Source organism: Sycon ciliatum, chromosome 5, assembly GCF_964019385.1.
Source record: "Sycon ciliatum chromosome 5, ocSycCili1.1, whole genome shotgun sequence".
NCBI classification, from domain to species: domain Eukaryota; kingdom Metazoa; phylum Porifera; class Calcarea; order Leucosolenida; family Sycettidae; genus Sycon; species Sycon ciliatum.
This window is the reverse complement of record NC_088647.1, coordinates 16,447,816-16,466,318: the sequence shown is the minus strand read 5'-3', so window position 1 is coordinate 16,466,318 and position 18,503 is coordinate 16,447,816. Positions and strand designations below refer to the sequence as shown.

Genomic DNA, 18,503 nt, shown 5'->3' with positions numbered 1-18,503 from the left:
CTTTAAGTGGCTGACTGTACCACCCTTAGGGCCCGGTCACACATGCACTCGAAAGTAGCGTATACGCTGAAGCGAGGTCGCAGGAGCGAAAAATGGCATGGCAACGGCGAAAAGCGGAACTTCCGCTTCAGCGAAAACTCCAATCCGCTTCCTCCAAAATTTTCGAAGCGAGACTGTCGCTTCTGCGGATTCGCTTCAGCGGAAAACACCACGGTCTGCTATATGGACTTGCTACGAGAAATTTGTATGCGTATGATGTCCATGCAACAAAAATGCGTGCAAGATAGTCATTGACCTCGTCTATTCTCCGTACCGTATGCACCACAGTCCACTTTACTCTCATTTTCCGCCAAAGTAGGAGTTTGCCCTGTTTGTATGTGTGACCATACACTCGTGATTTCGCTGGAGCGACACCAGGCTCGCTGCCGCCGAATCTCAACGCCGAAGCGAACCCCAGTGCATGTGTGACCGGGCCCTAAAGCCTGACTCATACTTCATTTCGCGTACGGAAAACGCGTCCCATCGCGAAAAAGTTGACTTGAGATCAACTATTTCGCGTACGGGAAAGTCATCGCGATTGCGCAATGACTTTCCCGGACGCAAAGTGAAGTATGAATCGGCCTTAAAACATCTTCCGACGCCCTTGTTTATTTACATAATATTTAAAATCTGAAATGTTGATATCCCACAATGTGCTTCAAAACTTCAGTATCCCTGTACCTGCATCTCAACATGACACAATACGTTTGTGTCTAATTCAAACTGCAGGACTCGTCCTCTCATCTGACGTCGGCTAATGACCGAAGAGACGAGGCAAGCACAGCCGCCCGTTCAAGAAGCCATGTCATCGAGCAGCTTTCTGCTGCAGAAGCCAGGTGTCACCTGCTGGAGACTGAGAATCTGGTATGTTTTGTGCTACCGGGGATGAATGTGCATTAGTGTCATACAGTGACCATTGGTGACTCTTCAACTACAGTGCAGTGTACTAGTACAGTAAAACCTGTCAAGGCGACCACTCAGATAAGGCGACCACCTGTCCCAGAGGACCATCGTACCCAGGACCAAGGGATGCTATTTCCACTCAAATGACCCTGGATAAGGAGACCACCTGGTAACAGAGACCACGTTTTGAAGGACCTTTGAGCGGTCGTCTTAGACAGGTTTCACTGTTCCAGTACTCAGTACTTGCACGGCTGTTGATGCTGTTGATGCTGTTGATGCTGTGCGAGTGTGTGAATATTGCTGAGCGTGTAGAGTGGTTTCACATCAGTTTCTCATGTGACTAATTTGTGTAGAAAGTGTTCATGACACTTGGACAGTGGAACCAACATGGCCCACATCACGTGACCCATATGCGCAGGGGAGGAGTGGAGTAGGAACCAACATGGCTGCCCTGTATGGTCATGTGATAGATGTGAAACCACTCCATACAAGTACAAATACAGCAATGTGGTGGGCACTGGTTCATTGAACCCAGTGTTGCACTGTGGGTCACATTTCACTCAGTACAGTGCTGGCAAGTGAAATCCAGCCCTGAGAAAACCCCAATCGTGGGACTGTGCAACCCAAGCCCTGTGAACAGTGGACTGTGCAGTGAAATGTGCCTCTGTTCTACTCATCGGGTTGGATTTCATTTGTCATCACTGCATGTACAACTCCACTTGGTTCCGTGCTGTAAGAAGTGAGCATGTGCAAGTATTCCTTCCCTGTCTCCTTGCAACAGTCGCTAAGACATCAGCTATCTTCTAATCAGCTCTCTTCTTCGATCACACCGACTGACGCGAGGGTAGCTCGGCTGGAAGCGCCAAGCACAAGGGCTGAGAGTACCGTTTCACAGAGAAGCGAAGACGAGAGTAAGCAAACAGTGGAGGCACAGAACAAGGTAAACTGATGCTTCTATGCCGCTGAGTATCTAGTCACACATAGCTTCTGAAAAAATAATATTTTGCTGCTGGCTTGCAAACATACTGATTGATGTGTTTGTGAAAATTAATTGATGGCCTTGAATCCTTTTCTGCTTTTGCTAATATAAGTGAGCAAGGCCAAACACCACCGGCAAATAAATGTCAGGTGATCTACTTACATTGTGAATGTCTGACCTTCAGGGTAGTAGGCATTGCGTGATGTCTTGTTTCTTTGCTAGCCCTCCCTCCCCCTCTCCATGACCACCATCCGCCATGCAAACCAACGTCAGGTGCAAAACACGAATGAATCTCCTTGGTCAGCTGGTTTCCCTGTGCCCAAAGGCAGAAGGCGTCGATTCCTTGCAGTGTCAGGATTACAAGGCCAGCACTCTGAAGCCCAATCGGTGGGTCTACCATGCAACCCGTACGCGATTTGCATTTTGTGATGTATGGCATGCATCCTGGAGTTTTCTTTGTTTTGCTTCGGCGTACACCGTGCCCATTAGATTATCACCAGTCTTGAGTCTCAGCTAACAACTGCCGCGGAAGAAATAAGATCTCTCGTAAGTAATGTCATCTTGGCTTTGCAGTTATAGTGTTGGGGGCATACTCTATGTAGGCCATGATGAAAAGTGCTGCATACAAACATTGGTTTGAAAGTGCTGGCTCTGTGTTCTCCGTGTGTCTTGTTCATCGGGTGAAAGATGCTGGGATTGAGAAAACCCGGCTCCAAGTATGCCTAACGGCAGTTCAGGCAGTTCCTGGCCTTGTGGCATACCCGTGCAATATAATGTTGCTGACCCATTCAGTTACAGCACACAGCATGATCCGCGTGCGGAATGGCAGTGTTTGGAGGATACTCTGCCTGTGCCTTTCCAGTGATGTTCTGTATTGGTATATTTGAGTAAAGGAAGCCCAATAGAGAGGTTTCAACCCGCGTGATTTGTGCTCTTACGTGAAACTTGCGTTCACGTCGAACGTGATTTGACCTCAGCTCACGTCATGAACGGGAGTTTCGACGCCAAAATTTGCCACACCGACGTGAAATTTCGCGGTGTGGTGCAGAACAACGTGAAGCGAAACCTATCTATTAGCCACAATTCCCTCTCTCTCTCTCTATCTCACGATGCTGCTGATCGTGATAGGTATAGGCAGCTTGCTTATCAGTGTAGTTAGTTTTCTTCTTCTTTTTTCTTTAAATATTCGACGAGGTGACAACAATTTTAATATGGTAATAAGGAGGACGAGCTTTTTTCTTTCTGTTCTTTTGATGCTGCTGCCTTATGACACACATGGCGCCCCTACGACCAGAATGGCTATGGGTTATTCATACATACATACATACATACATACATACATACATACATACATACATACATACATACATACATACATACATACTGTTGTGAATTCCAGCAGAAATCCAAGAGAGCTCGATACCTGGAAGGTAGAGCCGTGACACACTAGTCAGAACAACAGATGGCTTGATCAGTCACAACTTAAAGTTTCATGCCATCTCAGGCACTCATCAGGTGATATCACCTGATGAGTGCCTGAGATGGCATGAAACTTTAAGTTGTGACTGATCAAGCCATCTGTTGTTCTGACTAGTGTGTACATACATACATACATACATACATACGTCAGCCATCTTTTTGTACAAAGTACATGCTGGCAGTCACAATATCGAATGTTCTCATTGTGTTTGCCACAGAGAGAACAGTTCACAAAACGTCTCAGAAAACAACGAGCCAAATCGGCGGAGCTTCGAACGGAGGCCGGAATAACGATTATGACCTTGAGGGAGGAGAATGTCCATCTCACCGCGGAGAATGAGCAACTAAAAAGTAGGTGATGTGACAGGATAATGGCATTGCCAGTATGTTTGACTTATTTTGGTTTGTTTGGTGTGTTTAGATCATGCATGGAGTAATGTACATGGCCGTGCATTGCATTTCTGTGTGCACATCATTCAATGTGCTGTGGGTAGCGGATAAGACATGCATTGTCATACCTGACCAGCAACAGGAATTCACGTAGACCTCTTAGTAAGGTTGTGTATGTGCTCGGTAAGTGTTTTTACAGATAAAGCCCAGACAGCATTCCTCGAAATCAGCTCCTGACCACCCTGTCTAGGTGTGAAGCATTCTATGTGATTTAGGTGTGAGCAGCGCTAGCTTGTTTATTCGTGTAAAGTAAATGACACTGCAATTATGTGGCTTGTTCCAGTGGCTGTGTTTAACGCCGCACTTTGTAAGCCCAACGCCTCACTTCAGGAAGTGGCAGAATTCCTGATGGGAAGCAGGTGGATGTGCCACTGCCAAGCATTGCGCCGACGAATTCAGTAGCTGATACTGTACATTCTCTGTTTGTATGACAGATGACGTGGAGAGGCTGCGCAGCGAAAAGCAGGCAACCCGTGCCACACAGGGCCACGGTGATGAGGACGACGACAGCGACAGCGGCGCAGGCTATCTTGCCCTGGTCACAGAGCTCTCCAGTCAAGTGGAGCGCCTCACCACAGAGCTGAGGAAGGCGCAGAGGAAGATCAAGAGCCTTCAGCGGCCTCCGAGAGCACCAGCTGGTTCTACGCCCCTACTCCACGGTGATGCCATGGATACGATAAATCGGTGGGTCCGGGACGAGCCGGCATGATCAAAATGGCAGTGAGCAGTACACTGAGTAACCATGGCAACGTTCTGTCTCACTTTTAAAAACGGTGACTTATTACCTATATGTATGCAGTTGTGTAGACACTACCCTGTAGACCACATACAGACTGATATGACCTCTTTCCTCGACAAACTATTCGATTGTTTACAGACAGACAGGTATCTGCTTTCACTGCTGTAATGCCTGACATGATATTATACTATATAATACGGGTGTGACGCGCAGAGCCTTTTGTTGTGATATTGTTATCTGCTGATCTTCGAAATGTAACTCTCGGCGCCAGAGCATATAACCTGTTTTATTCTGTTACTGGTGCTAGTGTGGTTGGATACAGAGACAGTTGGAACGATGAGCTAAGTTAGAAGTGTATGTACTGGAAGTGCACGTGCTTGTACTGTGTGCAATACACTCATTGGAGGTGAAACGTTATGTTCTTCTGGCTATAGTTGTCACGGCGACCTTACAACATATTTCCATATCTGATGCTTCGGCGATCTGGCTTACATGTACCTTCCATGTCTATAAGTTAGCAAGAGTACATATGCTGGAGCTTACAGAAAGAAAGGAGACAACCGGCTAGATCATTGTTGCAACGCTGCGTTTCATGATGCACATAGCGACGCTGAGGCAAGCCTCAGACAACTGATACTGTATAGCAGGAAATTTTCGGACGGAATTTATTTTCGTACGATTTCGTACACAGCCTCTTTTGTACTAAAATTAATTCCGTATTAAATTTGCTGGTTATTGTACTAGTAAACTATACATGTACATGCGCATGCAAACACGTGCATTTAGCATGAAGCACTGTACGAAAATATAATCCGTACGAAAGGTCGAAAATCGGCTTTGTCCGAAAATATTTCCGTCCGAAAATTTCCTGCTATACAGTAACCTGTACATCATCTGGCTACAAACGTATATCCTGGCAAGTAGTAAAGTTATCTTGCTATACAGTTGCAAGTGCATGTAGTTGTAAAGTCTACGCTGCGGACTGGTGAGCCATGCTAATGAAGCTGCATCTGCTTGCCTCTTCACTTTCCAACTATTACTTCCATCTCCGGAGTTCAGCAGACAGGAAAATGTAACCGTGCTCTTGTCTAATCAGCCGATACAATCATGTCGTCTTAAAAAACCGTTTGAAATGAGTACAGTTAAGTTACATTTACGTGTGCAAGATCTCTCAGAGAATACCATGGCAACGGTGAGGCTATCAACTGCTGTCTGAAGACACATCTCTCTCTCTCTCCTTCTCTCTCTCTCTCTCTCTCTCTCTCTCTCTCCTCTCTCTCTCTCTCTCTCTTCTCTCTCTCTCTCTCTCTCTCTCTCTCTCTCTCTCTCTCTCTCTCTCTCTCTCTCTCTCTCTCTCTCTCTCTCTCTCTCTCTCTTCTCTCTCTCTCTCTCTCTCTTCTCTCTCTCTCTCTCTCTCTCTCTCTCTCTCTCTCTCTCTCTCTCTCTCTCTCTCTCTCTCTCTCTCTCTCTCTCACTCTCACTTGATCTCCCTCCCTCCCTAGCTGCATTCCTATCGATGCCTGGTCGTAGGCTATGATTCCGAGACCTCCGGTCGGATGAGCCTCGCCAACCACATCGGCATATCGCCCCCTACTCCCCTTTGTCTTGTTGTCCAGTGTCATTTCAGTTGTCCTCTTCCCCTGATTATTAGTAGGGCTGTGTTTGCTAGTAAAAAAAAAAAAAAAAATGTATACTCAAAACAGAGACTGCGCCAAGTGCCAGCCACCTGGCATCTTCGTCATTGATATGACGACACAAGAAACAGGAAACAATGGCACACCAATCCCCAAGTACATGTACGGTATGTTTGGCAACTAAAAGACTCGCACAGGGCCCTCACTATAAGTATAACCTAAAAGACTCGCCCTCACTATCAACTGAAACTCGGGATGACGTCCCTTTTCGCGTACTCCGGCTCAGGTACTGTTCTTTACGCCGCCGCACATGCCCATACTCCAGCGCCACCAAGAGGTGTAATATACATGTTTGCCTCACAGAAAGAAAACTATTCATCAGCGATGCAGGCAAGGCGAGATAACTCAACAAGCATCACGCGTTCTGAGCGTATGTCGAAATGCCGTCAGGAGCCAAACTGCTACTAATCAAATAATACAGTTTCTTCTGAGACTAGGATAACACTGAGACAAAGAACACATTTCTGGCTCTTCAACATCATCTTGACAGTTTTTCACTAGTATACATTCAAGCCTTATCTTCAGGTGAAATATAGGCACTTTCCTTCCACTGTTTCTATCACCTGTCTACTGTACGTTTAATATCCATTGTCCTTGTTCATTTGATTTTGCTTGTATTTCACCTAACGATAAGGCTTGAAAGTATACTGGTGAAACGCTTTCAAGATGATGGTGAAGAGCCTGCAGTGTGCCCTTTGTCTCGGTGTTATAACTCAAACTTTAGAGCCCAAATTCCGACCAGCCTGATAGGTTATAACCACTGAACACACTGAATCCATCAGTCCAGTTATACTAATGCAAAATGCGTCTATCACAGGGCACCAAAAGTGCATTGGCTTGTCCAACTATAAACTTCCTATCCCTGTGCAACGACATTATCCATCACACATCACATCCTATAACAAAGCGCCTGCCATGATACCAACTACCAATGGCGATCGATACCAACCCTAGTGCAAGCGGATTTGGCGAAGTGGACGCGGTTAGCATTCGCTTTGCTAAGAGCTGCCATAATGTGCATCCGCAGCTCTCGCTCGGCATACCACCGTCCAGTCAATGTACTCCGAGAGTTGGTTAATTGTTGTGGAGGGGCATATGTGAGGTGGTGCTTGTCTTAGTTCTTATAGTTTTACAGAAAGGAAAAGGACCAAGGAACTACAAGTTACGCATAAGGTACACTAACACCACCAGTTACTAAACAATCAACTCATGCGATAGCATTGCACGACACTGACCGACGGTACTGACGTTCTACAACTACATGCAACTGGCTATCGGCTCTAGCACGCCTTGGATGCGCACTCCAACAGCCTTCCAACTCGGAAGTCTCTAAGTAGTTATATGATAGCATAGGAGGGGAATGTGAGCGCAACCAAGACAAGCACGAGCTAACTAAAACTTAGAACCTTCCGAGGCGAGTAGATCTACGAGTGCGAGACGCTGATCGCCTAATGATTACTACACTGCCCAAAGCGTGAAAGGCTGTGCTGTGGGAATCAAGCATGGGTACGAGGACGAAAGTGCGGAATCGGAGGGCTCCGATTCCAGCACTTGAGCTGAGGCTGAATACGAATTCTTTGCTTCCATTTCTCACATGTACAAGCCTACTTGTAGCGGCGGATCCTGTTTCGAATATCAGCTGAATTTCAGCTGATTTCAGCTGATATTCGCGTCTATTCGATCCAGAGTATAGGACAGAACCCTATGAGGGGTGGCCAGTGGATGGGAGATAATAATGGTGAAGTCCTTCTTGCAAATATTATTACTTCAGCTCACGGTGCTCCGAGTCAGGAATGCAATTTGCTTCTTTTCTTGGCGCCTTCAGGCTCGACCATCACTCTGCACCAGAGTCTCCATACACATGCATGGTAGAACCGGCTTGCTGTCGCTGTGGATCGCTTGCCAGCGGCATCACTGTTTGACTCCTGTTGACTCTCGAAGTGGCCATCCTAGTAGACATCTCATTCGGATTAAAGAAGCTTAGCTTGCAAAGCACGACTGAACGTCTTCTCAAGTAACATCATGAGCTGGGATCGGTGAATCATGAATGAAAGATCAGGCAGCAAAATGCCTTTTTTGATGTACGGGTAACTCACCCGAGGCCATCTTTGCTGTCGGGTCCAGAAGTAGCACGTCAGCTCAGCCAACACGAGCGTCAGAAGAAGCGGGCAATATTCTGAACGGATTAATCAGGTGGACCGGGGTTCCTTCACTCCGTTAGTTTTCGCCACCAACGGGCAGTGTGCCCCAGAGAGTACCATTTTTCTGAAAACCCTCTCGACTCAGCTGCACGACAAAAACCGTGATGTTCCCCATGCCGACATAATCCGTCATTTACGATACAGGATCAGTCTATCTCTCGTGCGGCGGCAGATAACTTGCTTCCGGGGTTCGCGGGCGTCTTACAGACGCAGTGGATCGGGTGCCAGCCGACGTCGCCAATTTGTCACGAGTGTCGTGCTTTAGCTCACCGGCCGCATGTCTTGTCATTGACTCTATGTTTTCTTGTTGTGTCTTTTTGAGGTCCTTTTGGAACTTTGTGTAGCTGCTCTTGTTTTTTTTCCGCATTACTGTTGCGTTTTCTATTGTTTTTCTCTTTTTTTCTTTTCTTTTTTTTTTACTTCGAAGTACTTCTATTTATTTTCATCCATGGACACTTCCGATCTTTTCAAAGCATTCGTCTTGGGATTGAGTTGAATCTTTTACACAACCTTGGTACATTTGCCTTGAGTTTCGTTGGATTAGACCTTTTCAAATTTGTGATTTCATCGTAGAGTTTCATCCCTTGTATCTTTGGTTTTCTTTTCTTCCTTCTTTCTATTGCTGCGACCCACAGTTAGTTGGGAACTCGTGGCTTGGCACGAGGAGAACATGGATGCAGTGAATGGGATTTTCGGTCTTTGACCACTTGCTGGTGAGCTGATCTACTCACCTCTCACCGATTTAGGAGCTGCATTCTGCGCCTTGATCCTTGAAGGGTGGTGGCGTTCCTACGGGTGCGGAAAACTCGGTTTCCAGCCGAGTCTCACGCGAACCGTGAATTTCTTTCTTTCTATGTCGTATTGTTTGAATAGACCCGTTTTGAAGTTGGTGGTAGACCCGTTTTGTTGAATCAAAGGCCACCTGGGCGGGCGGGCTTTGGTGGCGAGAAAAGTTCACTTACACTGCATGACAACCATTTACCCCGAGTGCACTGCATGACAACCACTTCACACGCATGTGCTCTCTCAGCTAACGCTATGCCGTCAGGATCATTATATTACTAGTATTGCTGTACTATCTATCATCAAGAGGACTACAATGTATTTTACATGTACATGTAGAGGGGACGGTTTCAAATAGGACACCGGTTGCAAACCGGAACGGACTCAATATTCACTTTTCTCTCTTGGTATTTTGATTAGAAAACATATGTCACAGTGACACTACTATGTGTTATACTCCGAGCCAAAATTTCATGGCTCTGCGATGACCAGAAGCTCCATATCAGCAGGTGAGTTTTTGACGTGTTGCTTCGCACTGCGACTTGAGTTTTACGACTTTCGAAAAATCAACTTCTTGTCGCAGGTAAACAGCGGCTCGCCTCTCGCCAATAAAGCACCGCATACCAATCAAAACTAATGGAAGCACACACAAGGCTTATTGTTACTCTATACTGGCCGTCGTGGAGCGATAGCAATTACCTAATTTCAGACCCAGAGTGAATTTGACGTGCACTCTAAACGTGTCCGGTTTGGAGCCACCTCTGATTTGAACTTTTTTGAAGCGAAAAATTGGGCAACTTGGAGGCAATGGGTCAACACAAAGGAGTGGCTCAGTTCGATTGACTCTGGCCCCAGAGCAAACTTCAACATGCCAGTTTCCTTCCACAAACATATTTCGAGTGAAAAATCAACGCTGATGATCGGTTTGGGTCTATACAAATTTGGCTGTCAAAACGTCCCGGTATCGAGCCGTCTCCTCTACATTATAATACTACATGTATGTGCTAAAAATTCAGGGGGCGGACTGGTCGTAAATCCCTGAAAAGTCGAATTTGTAAATTCATATCGAGTGCTACATCAGTTGAAAGAGCATGAACAGATTCAAAATCTCTGAAAATCTTGTCTCGATCTGACCAGCCGTTCAAGAGTTATGGCCTAAAATGTGCCCTTGCAAGGAAAGATTTTTTTGTTGCACGCTGTCATTTGTTGGCAGCACTGTATTTGAATGTGAGCAGACCATGCGCAACTTGTCGTACCATGGAAACATGCGAAAGTGTGCAGAATTAAGTCCAAAAAAGTCCAAAATATCACGTTTTTTAGCCACGTATTGGGCTGCACGGCGGCGAGCAAAGCCCGCCGCCGTGCAGCAGGACTTTTGCCAGCACCCTCGTGACGTTGCAGATATGTGGCTTGATTATTGTAGTCGACGCTGATTTGGTGACTTTGGCAAGTTTGAGTCGTGTAAAGAAGTCAGGTAGGATTCAATACTAGGCAGTAGTGGAACGGATGCAGTTTACAGGGTTATGGGAATATGGGCCGTTACACGCCCAATTGGTTGAGAGACTCACCTCCTCTCCCCTGACTCACTTGTGAGGTCTGCATTCGCCACTAAGGTGTAAAGGCATAGTGGTGGCCTGCGGAAGCGAAGGCTATATAGCTTATGTGTTTCTGAACATTCAAGTGATGCTAACGCGGATCCCGCGAATATTAGTGGAACGTGAGTGGTAGTCTCTGCCGGTTTTTGACGGCATCCTGGATTTGGCGTGCAGCGCTGTGGAAATGGCTTGCTGTGGAGGTCCCAGCACTGGATGTTGTATCAAAGGTACGACCTCGTAGCATTTGCTAAACCTAAAAAAATTCAAAAATTGACTTGGGTTTGTGGGAGTCTGTGAGAGAACGCCCACTCGTTCCGTTGTGACGGATTCCAGGGCTACGTCGAGGGGCCCTACCCCACCACCCATGGCTGCTTCTGGACTTGTTTTAGGTTTGGATCCCGCGCACGGACAGAATGGGCACGAAAATGTGGAAAATTGTAAATGCATTTTATTGGCTCATGGGTGGCTCGCACACCGTGGCACTATGCCGGAATTTTGAGTTTTTCCAGCCTGGAAAGCCTGTCAGTGAGGCGCAAGAACTTTTAAATCATGTCCAGAGGGCCAGCATAGTGGCAGGAGTGTGTGGTCAAAATGTCACTCAAATCCATTGAGAGACACCAAAGTTACGGTCAATTGAATGCCATAATTATGGGAAGGCTGCAATACTATGGTGTTGTCACCCTGTTATTAAAATAGTCTAAACGTGTTGATCATTATTATCTGTACATGTACATGTATATCCACATGCATTGGAGCTACATGTAGCTTCATGGTAGCATCAACAAATCAACTGAAATATGCAGTATTATGGGGCTTGACAAAGGTCGCACATTACGTAGAACTCAGATGACCACCAGGTGACTAACGAAAGTGGAAGACATACGAACGTTTGCAACTAAATTGCAAGTAGTGCTTACTGGGTGAGGCCATTGCACATGCAGGTGCTTTAAAAGTACATGTACACGGCAGTGTTACACAGATTCCACACAGTGCAGCTGTGGCACCATTTCAAGGCTTTCAAAATGGGATTATTCAAACAATACGGCATGGAAAGAAGGAAGAACACCAAAGATACAAGGGATGAAACTCGACGATGAAATCAAAATGAAAATTTGAGAAAGTCTAATCCAAAGAAACTCAAGGCAGATGTAACAAGGTTGTGTAAAAGATTCAAACTCAATCCCTAGACGAATGCTTTGAAAGATGTAAATTGTGCATTAATGATTCACGCTGAGACTTTGGAACGCCGAGAACAACAAAATAAAAATAAACAGAAGTACATGTAAAAAGGTAAACAATAAAAACGCAATAGTATTCACAGGGCTAGTTCGTTGCTGAAAATATAAACAGATTCTAAAAATTAATGTAATGTAAACAGAAACTAAGAATACGTAAAACAGCAAAAACAAAAAAAGCACGAACTAGAGAAAACAATGCTACACTATTGAGCAGGGTCCAGATCTACGTAATTGCGCGATTACTGGCCGAAGGCTAGAGAGTCCTTTTAATTTAAAGAGTGCCTTAATCTACTCTAGAAAAGGGTCGGTTGCCATCTCTGGTTTTGTTGTTTTGAAGGCAGGCCGAATTTCGGGAACGCTGTACAGCTCCTGGTAGATGTCTCCGGCTATACTGCAGAGCTGCTTGCCAATCTCTGCATGTTTGCAGAAGGATTGAACGAAACTAGGTGTGTCATCGGCATTCCATTCTGCCCAGATGTCCGCCTCGGCACTAGCAAACAACGCGACTTTCTCGTTTTCGGGGTCCAGTTTCCAAAAGTTCACCATCCCGCCTGAATGGCAACTATGTATGATCAAGTACAGAGTTTTTTCAGCGGGAAGATACTTTGTGATGTCCTCTGTCAACATGCTGTCTGTGTACAATGCAGAGTCATTGGCTGACAAGCCTGGTTTCGGTAGACAGAAATACTCCTCCACAACTCTGCCAGGCTTGTGCTGGCCTCCGTGTCCAGTCATGAAGAGAATGAGATTGTCGGGGGAATAATCCTCCTCCTCTCCGGCCAGGAAGTTTTGAATGGAATCACGTACCTAATGAAAGCACAGGAAAGATCGCATGCTGTTGTTGTTGTTGTTGTTGTTGTTGTTGTTGTTGTTGTTGTTGTTGTTGTTGTTGTTGTTGTTGTTGTTGTTGTTGTTGTTGTTGTTGTTGTTGTTGTTGTTGTTGTTGTTGTTGTTGTTGTTGTTGTTGTTGTTGTTGTTGTTGTTGTTGTTGTTGTTGTTGTTGTTGTTAAGGGATGCTTAGCGTATCAGGGGAGCCTCCTACATTGTACATTGTAAATAGCAAGAAATGTGATTTCAAATAATTTTTCCATCAACCACCACACCATCACTGCGCTCTCCAGCCAACCTCGACACGTTGCCACAGCACACCACCACCAGCAAAGCGACACATCTGTTGGTACTGAATTCCTCCATACAGCTGTTTGAGTATAAAACTCTCGTCAGTGAAGGTAGATATTGTAGAATGGCTTAGATAGTTAAAATCAACAGTTTTGTACTGAAAGGGGTGAGCATAATTGGCGCAAAGATTAGGGCTAAGTAGATTTAGATTCATCCTCTTTCACAGAATCCCTCCTTGTCCCGCTTCGAACAGCCAATTCACTGCCGATCGAATGCTCGTAACCGAATCTAGTAGTGCTACGAGTCCCACATCTTACCTGTTTTAAATTTGTATAGGGCTGAAAACGGTTCCTGTCATCCATCTTCTCATAGAGCGATTGGTTTGCACCTTGCTTCTGACGCTGCCCTTGTGCTATGGGATCCTCGAGCTCGTCGTAGAGGTTTTGGTTGAGAAGCACGCCGCTAACTTGCACATCGTGAATGTAATTCTACAGAACGAATGTGAAGTAAAAGCATGCTAAACACATTCATGTAAATGGTTTTCAATTTTCAGACACTTGCCGGATTCGCATATCGAGATTAGTATTTGTACACAGCACCAAATCGTCCTGTACGAGCTAAAGAAATCTGAATCTTACCGGTCTTCCTCTCCTTCGATATTGTTTATCTGAATGGCTAGCAGCGAAATTGAACATGCTTTCTATATCCGACTGCACAGCGCTGACCATTCGCCATTGCTTTTCTCTCTCATTGTCCTCAACGTATTGTGGATGAACGGCAGCGCCGAGGAACAGGCAAGATGCACTCATTTCAGACGATTCAAGCTGGCTAGCATAAGTACAATGACGTGTTTCTGAACACGACCTTTCTTCTGCTCGTCAGGAAATGTTTGCTTTGCAAGCAAGCTGTTTCCTCCAGCTTGTGGGCTCGATGAAGTGGTTCTTTAGAGTCAAGTTGAACGACCAACACTCTGGAAAAACCTGACCAATGATGCGAGCGTGGTGGGTTTATATAGAATCTGAGCGTGCTGCTGTGATGCATTTCACGTGTTATGGCATGGTGTGGGGGAATGTACCGTACTACCGAAGTCTAGGACGTGATGGGTCACATGCCAGTTGAAGGGAAGGGCATAGCTTGAGGTCGACGTGGATGATCGTGCCCATATCATCACGTTCTTGGATGACTTCTGGAACGTTCCTGCACGTTCACCGGTATGCCTACTGGACCATGAAATAGGCAAGGCGGGTTCAGGTATGTCTGCAGAGTTCCTGTTCAGAACACGTTTCAGACAAAGAATGCCTCAATGTTTACAATTACGACTTCGAAAGCCATTACTCACCAACAGTAATCCCCGTGAAGGGTCACAACTCACAAGATCGGTATCGTCGAAGTTTCTACCACCACATATGTTGTTCGAAAGCTAACCAGCATTGGATTATCCCCACCCAACCCATCGTGTTGGCTTCGGGCCAAGGCATGAGGTCATAGAAGATCTCAGTCACGAGCGGAGCAGGGGGGAATATCTCGAATCCCATGACGGTGCTGCCTGCTTCCACTACCTTATACCCAGTGTGGAGGTGTATACACGTACATGTACATGTTAACATTGTATTCGTTCTCTGATGTGCAGCCCGGAGAGCTCCAGTCAAAATGTGCGGACCATTCAGTTCAACAAGGCATGTCCGTGTGCATGTCCACTCGACTACAGAGGAGTAGAATGTACAATGACATATGTACATGTAGTTGACTTGTCGCAGTGTTGGGATGATCCCACCAAAAGGCAAAACAACTGGGTGCCATTCGTGATTCTGGACTCAGCTCGGTTGTGCCAGGAGTACAAGAGTTCCTTGTGTCTATTTTGCTCGTAAAAGAGGCTGTATAACCAAGAGGCTGTATAACCCCTGGCGGTTATGTACTCTTGGTTGCACGAATACAGCGGCATCACTCATTCAAGCTCCGCATGGAAATCAGTGTTCAAATCACCATTGAAAAAGCAGATCAGCGTCATCGACTGCATGGTGTTAGGTACGGAGAAATACGTTCAATCCAGATAATAATAGAGATCAGAATGATGCATGATGTTGTGCATAAGGTGTCTAATGTGAGTATATGAAATCAGTGGAGAATCTGCTGATCTTACCAAGAAAAACTTTGAAATAGGCTGATAATCCAATCACTAAGCTACTAACTAATCCAATCACTAAGCTACTAACCAATGTTTACTCTGTGGATACCCAAACTATAGTAGTTCATGTGCAAGTTCTAGTTTAGTTGGGAATATGGCAACTTGCATATCAATGTACAGGTATTGTACAGGCTTTTAAAATAACTTACAGAGAATAGACTTTTACAAAACTAGCATAAATCCATCATTCACGTTGAAAACAGTATTGTTCTGTTGTTCAAACGTTTTATTCTAGGACAAGAAACTTTCTTCTGCCATAGATGGACGAGTTGTTTTGAAAACCGGCCGGATGGTGGGAACGCGATGGAGGGTCTGATAAATTTCGTCTGCGATAGCGTTCAATCGCTTTCCGGCCCTTAAGCCGGCCTTTGAGCAGAACGTGCCGACGAAGTTTGTGTCGCCCTCAGAGCTCCATTCGGCTAGAAGGTCGGCTTCTGCACTGGCGAAAAGTGCGACCTGCTTGTTTGTGTCCAGCTGCCAGAAATTGACCATACCACCGGAGTGGCAGCAGTGCATGACGATGTAGAGCTTCTTGTGGGACGGTAGGGCGTTCACAATGTCCTGCGTGAGGTCAGCATCAGTATAGTTCTCAGTAATAGCCGATCCTTGCTGTGGCAGCAGAAAGCTTTCTACCACCTTACCATCTTTCCCCATTCTCTGTCCACCATGCCCCGTCATGAAAATAATTAGGTTGTTACTCAAATCATTCTGCAGAAAGGAACGAATCTCATGACGAACCTGCAGGCAATACACACGCAGGAAAGCAAGCAAGTTAGAATTTGGCAATCGCTATGAGCTAAGCTAAATTCATTTCGACATTATGTAACATAAATTTAAACCAACAAATCAGCAGCAGCTGTTGTGGTACCACCACCGCCGCCACCACCACCACCACCACCACCACCACCACCACCACCAACACCACCACCACCACCACCACCACCATCACCACCACCACCACCATCACCACCACCACCACCACCACCACCACCACCACCACCACCACCACCACCACCACCACCACCACCACCACCACCACCACCACCACCACCACCACCACCACCACCACCACCACCACCACCACCACCACCACCACCACCACCACTACCAACACCACCACCACCAACAACAATAACAATACTAGCAGCACCATGACGATGACGACTGCCATCATCAGTAGCAGCAACACCACCAGCACACATCATGAATGATAATTCACAACAACGGCAGTATCCATAAGCCAAACAAAAATAACAGAAATATGAACAACAACAACAACAACAACAACAACAACAACAACAATGAGAACAACAGGAACAAGAACAACAACAACACCACCATCACCACCACCACCATCACCACCACCACCACCACCACCACCACCACCACCACCACCACCACCACCACCACCACCACCACCACCACCACCACCACCACCACCACCACCACCACCACCACCACCACCACCACCACCACCACCACCACCAACAACAACAAAAAGTAAGTTTGATGAGAATCAGATGGGTAAATCTGGCCCCTCGCACTCACCGAGTACTTGCTTGTGTAGGGTTTAAGGGTAGCCGAATCAAAGAGGGGTTTCTGTGCACCACCCACGCCTGTCACTGTGCTGGATACCTGACGGTGAAGTTCGTTGCTGATGTCTTCGTTCAGCAGTATTGACTTGACCTTCATGTCGTGGCGATAAACCTGTCGCAAATTAAGACATGAAAACTACATCAATATAAAATCAAGGGGACATCCACCATCTCCAAATTCTGCAGCATTGTTTACATCAAATCCGAAAGCATCTCAATGAATATCCATGAACCTACCAAATTAGAAACAAGAAAAGAATGAATTGTTTCTTGATTCTGTTGAAGCACTACAGTTCTGTAAATATGCTTATTCGCTGAATACTTTCGAAGGGATGTTTCAATGCAGAGACTGGGCAAGCATAGTACCGTGGTTGATTCACTACAAATTCACGCACCGCCTGTCTATACCGTATGCATGTGGAATACTCAGCAGCACGAAGCAAGAGTGTACAAGGTGTTGCTAATTCGATGGGCCATATCACTTACACTTCCTTGTCGGTTTACCACCACCTGAGAATGGCCCGCGGCAAACTTGAACATCTCTCCTATGTCATTCTTTACCGATGTAGCCATCCGGATCTGACGCTCCTGTTCTCCGTATCCAACATATCTGGGGTGGACGGCCCCTCCAAGAAATATGCAAGACGCCATAGTATCAGAGAAACTTCAACTTGCGCGTTGCAGGTCGTTTTAGCGAAGCAGTGAGGCCTGAGACAAACTGATGTTGCAATGCGAAGTCTGCCCATAGTTATAGGTGGCTGGCGGACGGATTCAACTCATCGTCGGTTGTACGTTTGTCTCATGGCTCGGCACTAACGAAACACCTGAACCGCTTGCGCGATAAGTGGGAACATTGGCGAAGTTGTGCGAACATTGGCGAAGTTGTCCGAACTGAAGCAGGTAAAGGGGACTTTTCAAGAATTATCCCATGAAAAGCCAAAGTCTATTTTAGGCTATGACTGCATACAATCTTTCCCTCAGAGGAGAGCCTGTGAGTGTGAGTGTGAGCTCCACCGTTCATACGAAAGCATGAGCGAAAGCGAGAGTGCAGGTCACCAGATCGTAATTCTTTGTCAACTTGTGCACGAGGGTACTTCTAAGACGCGAGAGATCGGCACAAAAGCTTCTGGAGAGGATTTCCCGCCGTAAAACTTCCCCGGTGTAGAGATATGGGGAAAGATTGGTGTACGTATGCATGAGCAAATATTGTGTGCGTATAATGCTTGCATTTTCCCAGTTCGTGAAGGTTTCGCGCACGGCAACTGTTTCGGTCGTGTGCCTATGCTGATACCTTCGATGCACACACTCGCATATTATGTATGTATGCGAGTGTGTGCGCGCGTGCGTGTGTGTGGTGTGTGTGTGTGTGTGTGTGTGTGTTGGAAATGCGAATCATACTGGTCCTTGCAGGGTATTTTCCCTCTGTAACCATCACCGCTGCACTATGGTACAGTAACATATACAAGTACATCCCGCCGGCCAGAGCATCATCTCCGCAACTTCA

General features: G+C 46.1%; 3 protein-coding genes across 5 annotated transcripts; 1 reads left to right on the top strand and 2 right to left on the bottom strand.

Annotated features, from left to right (window-relative positions):
- The first annotated feature begins 769 nt into the window (after positions 1 to 769).
- Positions 770 to 5,002, top strand: LOC135816637 (uncharacterized). 2 transcript variants are annotated; one of them, XM_065329795.1, is made up of 4 exons: positions 770 to 903; positions 1,724 to 2,467; positions 3,619 to 3,751; positions 4,285 to 5,002. In XM_065329795.1, exons 3-4 carry the CDS (start codon positions 3,697 to 3,699, stop codon positions 4,557 to 4,559), a joined length of 330 nt encoding a protein of 109 aa, XP_065185867.1. In that variant the 5' UTR covers positions 770 to 903; positions 1,724 to 2,467; positions 3,619 to 3,696; the 3' UTR covers positions 4,560 to 5,002. The 2 variants fall into 2 exon arrangements, with proteins under 2 accessions (XP_065185867.1, XP_065185868.1); XM_065329796.1 differs by lacking the exon at positions 770 to 903 and having other exon boundaries at positions 1,207 to 2,467.
- Positions 5,003 to 11,436: 6,434 nt separating this feature from the next.
- Positions 11,437 to 14,214, bottom strand: LOC135817838 (uncharacterized). Its single transcript, XM_065331116.1, has 3 exons — positions 13,858 to 14,214; positions 13,537 to 13,707; positions 11,437 to 12,907 (listed from the first exon to the last, which is right to left on the bottom strand). Exons 1-3 carry the CDS (start codon positions 14,026 to 14,028, stop codon positions 12,389 to 12,391), a joined length of 861 nt encoding a protein of 286 aa, XP_065187188.1. The 5' UTR covers positions 14,029 to 14,214; the 3' UTR covers positions 11,437 to 12,388.
- Positions 14,215 to 15,167: 953 nt separating this feature from the next.
- On the bottom strand, positions 15,168 to 17,806 carry LOC135817839 (uncharacterized). Of its 2 annotated transcripts, none has more exons than XM_065331117.1 (3): positions 17,486 to 17,806; positions 16,953 to 17,135; positions 15,168 to 16,142 (listed from the first exon to the last, which is right to left on the bottom strand). In XM_065331117.1, exons 1-3 carry the CDS (start codon positions 17,648 to 17,650, stop codon positions 15,636 to 15,638), a joined length of 855 nt encoding a protein of 284 aa, XP_065187189.1. In that variant the 5' UTR covers positions 17,651 to 17,806; the 3' UTR covers positions 15,168 to 15,635. The 2 variants fall into 2 exon arrangements, with proteins under 2 accessions (XP_065187189.1, XP_065187190.1); XM_065331118.1 differs by having other exon boundaries at positions 16,953 to 17,111; positions 17,486 to 17,789.
- Between the last annotated feature and the right edge of the window lie 697 nt (positions 17,807 to 18,503).

Bases quoted from the DNA above. Each gene is read 5' to 3' on its own strand.
- LOC135816637 (XM_065329795.1), top strand. From the start codon at position 3,697: ATGACCTTGAGGGAGGAGAATGTCCATCTCACCGCGGAGAATGAGCAA. The intron at 3,752-4,284 runs GTAGGTGATGTG...TTTGTATGACAG, and splicing joins GGAGAATGAGCAACTAAAAA to ATGACGTGGAGAGGCTGCGC.
- LOC135817838 (XM_065331116.1), bottom strand. From the start codon at position 14,028: ATGAGTGCATCTTGCCTGTTCCTCGGCGCTGCCGTTCATCCACAATAC. The intron at 13,708-13,857 runs GTAAGATTCAGA...TTCGTTCTGTAG, and splicing joins ATCGAAGGAGAGGAAGACCG to AATTACATTCACGATGTGCA. The intron at 12,908-13,536 runs GTAAGATGTGGG...TGCTTTCATTAG, and splicing joins CCTATACAAATTTAAAACAG to GTACGTGATTCCATTCAAAA.
- LOC135817839 (XM_065331117.1), bottom strand. From the start codon at position 17,650: ATGGCGTCTTGCATATTTCTTGGAGGGGCCGTCCACCCCAGATATGTT. The intron at 17,136-17,485 runs GTAAGTGATATG...ATATTGATGTAG, and splicing joins TGGTAAACCGACAAGGAAGT to TTTTCATGTCTTAATTTGCG. The intron at 16,143-16,952 runs GTGAGTGCGAGG...TATTGCCTGCAG, and splicing joins CCTACACAAGCAAGTACTCG to GTTCGTCATGAGATTCGTTC.